Source organism: Galdieria sulphuraria, assembly GCF_000341285.1.
Source record: "Galdieria sulphuraria unplaced genomic scaffold scaf_164, whole genome shotgun sequence".
In the NCBI taxonomy this organism is placed as follows: domain Eukaryota; phylum Rhodophyta; class Bangiophyceae; order Galdieriales; family Galdieriaceae; genus Galdieria; species Galdieria sulphuraria.
In genome coordinates, this window is record NW_005178311.1 from 1 (window position 1) to 6654 (window position 6654).

General features: G+C 36.0%; 3 protein-coding genes across 3 annotated transcripts; all 3 read right to left on the reverse strand.

Moving 5' to 3' along the window:
• Window positions 1-550: 550 nt before the first annotated feature.
• Gasu_63270 (arsenate reductase) lies at window positions 551-2010 on the reverse strand. Its single transcript, XM_005702478.1, has 4 exons — window positions 1332-2010; window positions 958-1249; window positions 819-906; window positions 551-771 (listed from the first exon to the last, which is right to left on the reverse strand). Exons 2-4 carry the CDS (start codon window positions 1246-1248, stop codon window positions 650-652), a joined length of 501 nt encoding a protein of 166 aa, XP_005702535.1. The 5' UTR covers window position 1249; window positions 1332-2010; the 3' UTR covers window positions 551-649.
• A 5-nt stretch (window positions 2011-2015) lies between these two features.
• On the reverse strand, window positions 2016-4700 carry Gasu_63280 (archaeal ATPase). The gene has a single exon (XM_005702479.1). The coding sequence runs from the start codon at window positions 4615-4617 to the stop codon at window positions 2503-2505; it is 2115 nt and encodes a 704-aa protein (XP_005702536.1). The 5' UTR covers window positions 4618-4700; the 3' UTR covers window positions 2016-2502.
• Window positions 4701-5065: 365 nt separating this feature from the next.
• On the reverse strand, window positions 5066-6300 carry Gasu_63290 (archaeal ATPase). The gene is made up of 2 exons (XM_005702480.1): window positions 5414-6300; window positions 5066-5356 (listed from the first exon to the last, which is right to left on the reverse strand). Exons 1-2 carry the CDS (start codon window positions 6285-6287, stop codon window positions 5181-5183), a joined length of 1050 nt encoding a protein of 349 aa, XP_005702537.1. The 5' UTR covers window positions 6288-6300; the 3' UTR covers window positions 5066-5180.
• Window positions 6301-6654: the final 354 nt, after the last annotated feature.

Sequence of the window (6654 nt, forward strand, 5' to 3'; positions counted from 1 at the left end):
CTTTACGAAATGGAAGGAAGATTTGAAAGAATTCAGTATTCTAGTTACTTTCTCATTCTCTGGTTTTCGGGAACCCATTGAAGCTTCCCTGATTGTAGTTGGTTATTCGGGTAGAACAGAGGAACACATAGTTTCTGATAAAGTTATTATACAAGTTTATTTTGCAACTCGTTCTGGGTTTTTTTGTTCTTATAGAAGACAGACATGAGGTTGAAAGAGTCCTTCGGTATTCTCAATCAAGTAGGAAGCTGACGGATAACAAAAGTTCCAATTTGAGATATCGTGAATGAACTTGTGGCATCAATTGTCTATATTTCTTTTATTGCATCAAAAAGTTGGAACTTTGTCTTTTCATGATAGAGATATTATGAAATTGTAGTTTTCGTCTGTCTGTTTTAGATATCTTGAGGAATTGCGACATTAGGAAAAGTGAATTTATCAAACAGAAAAATTTGATATTCGACTGTGTGTGACAGTGATAAACAGGAAGAATATTTGCAAGGTACCATTTTCGTTTTCCATGGTTGTTGTGCTTTCTATATGAGAAAAGATTTGTCTTGTTAGTTTTATGAGTTGTTGAGATCATCCATGAGAATAGAACGTCTGGAAAATAACTTTGATCAACTCAACAAACATATTCTTTATAACTTCAGCTGGGAGGAGCAAAATGTTTGACAAAGTCTGCAATTTGATCACGTACCCTTCTATAGACTTCCAAAACTTGTTGTTCGGTTGTGCACTCCTTCGCAAGAAGAGGAGGATCTTCAAAACCTATTTGCGGTTAACAAAATATACAAGGCACGTCTCAAATAGCTAACCGACGTGAATAACTTTGGTCTTGTTGGGAAAGAAAGGACAGTTCTCATTGGCATGACCGCAGACAGTTATTACTAGATCGAAATCTTTCTTGAACCAACCGTTAGCTTTCTACTCAAGATATAATAATTTGCTGCTTACTATTGGTAACTGTTCAACGGATTTTGGTTTTTGCTGGGATATATCAATTCCAACTTCCTTCATAACCTCAACTGCTCTTGCGTCTAAAGTTTTGGGTTCGACTCCAGCAGAGTAGGCTTCGAACTCATCTCCACGTAGTTTTCTACAGAAACCTTCGGCCATCTGGGAACGGCAACTATTTCCAGTGCAAAGAAACAAGATAGTTTTTTTCATTATGAAGTGGACGACAGTTCCGAGATTCGAAAGAATCTTTAAAATCTCTCTCCTAAAATGAATATATTGTGATAGCATTCTAGTCTTTCCCAAAAGTCATAGATACAAAGCCATGAATGAGCAAGAGATATGTCTGCAGCACTCTGTAAAGTTGAACAGACCTTATTCATAGTATGGACAAAAATCACTAGAACAGATGACCAAGTTATTTACTTGAATGGCTTCCTCTTTTCTGCTATTGACTACTTGTATGAGAAATTTCTATTGGGTTTTTGTACCTTTTGAGAAGACTAGTCGAATTTTGTCTCAATTCTCCGACTTTGACTTGCATCTTTACAGCCTCTTTAAAAACCTTTGTCTCAAGTCGAAGATTCTCCTCCACTCTCAGCTACTAAACAGACGTTTGGCTTCAAAACCTCTCTAACCTTTATGGATTCTGTTTCACAAACTTGAAGAAAAGAGCAGCTCTTTGACTCTTAGAAGAACTCTTCTAGTATTTGTCATACTTTCAACGAAACCGCTGGAAGAAAGACTTGTATCAAGAATTCAGGAGATGCGTACTCCGAAAGAGCACAATCTTTGAAGCTGTATAACCCGTTGACTACCTCACAGTTGGGCTACGCGTGCTTGGATATATTGTTACAAGTTTCTGTTAAGTAAAAAGTTGCTAAGAAAAAAAGCGTTATTTGTTGAGTGGTATACTGCAAATACTCCAAGTTATGCTTTCAAGTGTTGGCAACTCCCTTATTGTAATTTTCCCTACTGTAAGAAATATGTGCCTGAGGTTGTGATGTTCGTTTCCTACAGCATTGTAAATGAGAAAAATGAAAAACCCAGTATTATCAGATACACGCTTGTACATCATTAATGTCCTATGAAAAAAAAGTCAAGTTTACAACCAGAAAGTCCTATAGTAGAACAGCATCTAGAATATAAAAAATAACTATTCATTGAGTAGCCATGGAGTCGTCTATTTTCAAAAAAATCAAACATGAGATATTCTCTTTCCATTATGGAACATTTTATCTGTACGAGAGAAACATTCCTCTTGTCACTATAAGAAAATGTCAAAAAGAAAATTATGAGTTGCTTTTCATGAAAACCAGAGAAGCTTTGAAGTCAGAGTTCGGCTTTGTTGTAACCTCAATTTATACATTATACTGCCAATAACAATAGAATGTATCATCCAAAACACGCAACTGTGGTTAGAGGAATGAATTTCCTGAAGTTGACAAAGATATTTGAAAATGTCTTATAAAATAGCCCAATGCAGAACAACTTTTGAAAGTATCTAACTCTGGAAAAATTCTCAGATATTAAAACAAAATATTCCTAAATATTTTTGGAAAGAGATAAAACTATTTCTTGTAGGGTTGAAATGCCAATATTTCTCGAATGTGGATTATCCACAGATTTGAAAGCGTTCCTTAAATTCGATAAAATGTCTTTGCCAATAAAGTTTTCTACATCAGCTTCAGAAAGAATAACCAATTCACAGTTGTGAGGAATCACGAAATCTTCAACACTATCGCCAGATGAATAACAACGACTAGAATGATTCAAGTCCTCAGATACGTTGGTTGCTAACTGAGTACTCATAATAATCAACATACAATGCCATGTAGAATGACTAGTCAATACTTGATCATGCACTGGTTTTAAAAACTTGTGAGCTTCTTCCAAAATTTCATTCCATCGAATACCATTACGACTCCATCGGCCTTTACAAGCAATACCCACCATCAAGTTCTTCTCATTCGTTCTTCCATGCAACTTGAATAATATATCTGGACTATGGGATGTTGAATGAAATGGAATATATATCTTTCCAAATTCTAACATTTCTTCCACTATCCTTTCCCATTCATTGCTTCCAAATGTCATTCTCTCCATTCCTGATACAGCTCTGGTATAATGTATAGATTTCATATAATAAGCAGCAGATTCGGAAGAAAATTGTAAATTCATTTCATTCCAAACACGAGACAATTGACCAAGAGTAGAAAACATTGAGCTGTTTGTAGGATGCCGAGAAAAATGTAAATAAAACAGTGTAGCAATAAGACCTTCAAAAATTCGACATTTCGACTCATAAAAGAATTCAACAGATTGAGACTTGAGAGTTTCTAAAAGTAACCATTCTAAACGATCATCCTTTAAGCCTTGGTCAATATATTCAATAAGTAACTTCGGAATCAACACTTCATAGCGTTCGTTGTGGTCTGGGTCTATAACCAATCGACGATAGAGACACATATCTGTAACTAGATCAAACAAAAACACATCAGAATTTGAGCTCATTTGCACAGTTTCATCAAAATCAAATCGAATACGATACAAAGATAATAACGTAAGCATTCTTAACAAGCACTTACGCTGCTCACTGAGACTTATCAGACGAGGTAAGAATGGCGCAACACAATAATTTGTTACTAGAAAGCTATTCATTATGATCAAGAAGGTTTCCTTAGATAATGAGAAATTGTTGTTGGATGATTTATACAGCAGAAGGTAACTGATTGCTCGAACAAGTAAACCAGGAACACCACCAGTCAATTCCAACAACAATTCTGCAAGTTCACTAGTTGAGAAGTCTTCGTGACAAAGAATTTCTGAAACCTTTGGGCTCCCAGGGAATAAAAAGCAAGAACTTTTCTCCAAATGTTCCACGATACTATGTTTCTCAAGCGGCGAAAGAGGAATAAACACTAACTGAACTCTTGAGACTGAAGCTACGTAATTATATATATTTAAGCCTTCACTTTTCCCAACAACAATAAAAAACAAGTCGGGTTCTTTGCACAATTGACTAATGATACCGAAAAAGTCATTGTAAGGTCGAACTCTACCGTCATTGGTTCTCTTGAAATGAAATTCGTCGAGACTTTCGTCAAGGACACCAACTTCGTCAAATGCCAACAAAAGATATTGATCCGAAGGAATGTTTAAGATTGAACGGATTTTCTGAACCAAAGCATCAGTCCTAAGTTTCAGTTCCTTGAAACATTCGTCCGGGTCTGGTTGCGGAAGACCTGATTGCAGACAAGCAACCTTTATTAACAAATAGTAGACTGCCCACTTTAGGTTGCGTTCTTCCTCGATCGGTCCAGTGGGCTCCAACTCCCTCAAATCCACAAAGAGCAATGAAGCCCTTTTCAGCTTCTCCAGGAAACCTCTTCGGTTGGCCTTCTCAGACTCACCAACGTAATCGAGACCTATCAGTGCACTTTCACCCATATTATTCACCAGTTCCAAGTAACTTTGTACGAATTTTGTCTTCCCACTTCCGAAGAGGTGGGGACCAAAGGGTATGACTGGTTTGAAATGGCGACCAAGTTTACGTAGAGTGTATAGCCTAAATAACTGCAGTGTTACTACACCAACATCTTGTTCTCGGTCTACTACAACCATGTCATACACGCTTTCTGCTTCAAGCTCACTAGACATATCGTAAGCTATGAAGTAAACTATGCGACAGTAAAATACAACAATGATCGATCAATCTTCTTCCAACAGTCCAATGCTCTCAAACTCTTGAGAGCGACGAAAGTCTTTCGAAGCTTAGGACAAGTCTTGATAAGAACATGATTTGCCTTTTAGATAAAAACTATCTTTTTCATTTTTTTGTAATAAAGAGTGGATATTGGTTTCTGTGCAATTGTATATAAAAACAACTTCTCTGAGCTATTAGAAAATAGACCAGCTGAGGAACCTTCAACTTGAGGCGAACCATAAATAAAGTCTATGACGAATACAAGACCTTGTATAAAACCCATTTATCAACACTTTGAGACACTCTCCTGAGAAGTAACAAGAAGCAAACAAGACCTGTCAAACTGTGACAGTGACTTTTACAACAATAGGCTTATTTTGATTTTCGTGGTTAGTACCATATTAAGACAATAATCCTCAGAGTGAAAGCAAATAAGTTGTAACCGAGTTTCAAACATACAAAAAAAAGTTTACTTGCTCTTCAAAACAAATCACAAAGGGAAGGACTGAGTTAGAATCTATTGCCAACTTAAGAAACTGTTACGGATTCTATCAAGTAAATCTAATCCAAAATCCCAAAAAGTAGGATTATGAGAAACATGAAATGCTCTTTCAAGTCCATTCAAAATTTCGTCGTCAATCAGCATTTCCACATCTCTTTCACAAAGAATAACAAGTTCACAATTATCAGGTACTTTGAAAAAATCACCTCCAATAAACATTCCACTGGAGTAACAACGACTCTAATTACCCAACTCATTAGAAACATTCAATGATAACTTTGTACTAACGATAATAAGCATACAATGATGATAATCCATTGCACTGGATAAGACTTGATCATAAACAGGATCTAAAAATTTCTTGGCTTCATCTATAATATCTGACCAGCCAATTCCTTCCGACTTCCAACGTCCTTTACATGCAACTCCAACAGTAAGAACTTTGGGTTCCACAGGAGATTGTAATTTGAATATAATATCAGGACTATGAGAAGTAGCGTCCAAAGGAATGTAAATAGTCTCTAAATAAAGTGTCTCTCGAATAATCTTATTCCATTCAGTATTGGCAAAAGTTCTTCGACTCTTGTTCGATTCATTTCTTGTTTCTCTAGAACTAACGACAGACTTGATATAGTGAATAGGTGATATTGTACTGATTGGAAGTTTCATTTGTTTCCATATCGGAGACAATTGACACAACAATCCCCTCAACTCATTTCGATTCTTTGAAGACAACATCAAAACTAGTCGTAAAGCAACAATTCCTTCAAATACACGACACTTTGAATAGAAGAAACAATCTACTGGTTCTACATCAAGTGATCCAAGAAGTATCTTTTCCAAAGAAGATACGGAAGGGTCCTTCTTGAAGATTCCAACAAATACTTTTGGAATTAGGACTTGAAAAGTATTCTGGTCAATAGGATATCGATATAGTCCCATTTCTGTTACGGCATCATATAAAAAGGACTCCGAGGTCAATCTATCATCTACTTTAGACGGTATACGATAAAGAGCCATCATCAAAAGTAAATCAAAAACACTTTTTCTATCTTCGTCCAAATTCAATATTCGTTCCACAAATGGTTCAGCACAAATTCTTCGGAAATCGTAGTCATTCATACAAGTCAAACATTCTTCTTTCGATATGAAAGGCTGGTTTCTTGGTATTATATAATTCAAAAGCATATTTACTGCACGAGTCAACAAACCAGGAACTCCACCTGTACATTCCAATAATGAGTCTGCCAATTCATTTACTGAAAATGAAGAACTACATAAGACATCACAAACCGGTTCTTGAGTAGGTGTTTCAAGAAGAGTCTTTTCAAGGAATTCAACAATACTGGAAGCGTCCAAAGGTGATAAAAGGATAAAATGTAGTATGACTTTTGATACAGAAGAGACATCATTCTTAATACTTAAACCCTTGCTTTTCCCAACAACTATAAAAAACAAGTCGGGTTCTTGCACAACAGATACCAGATAT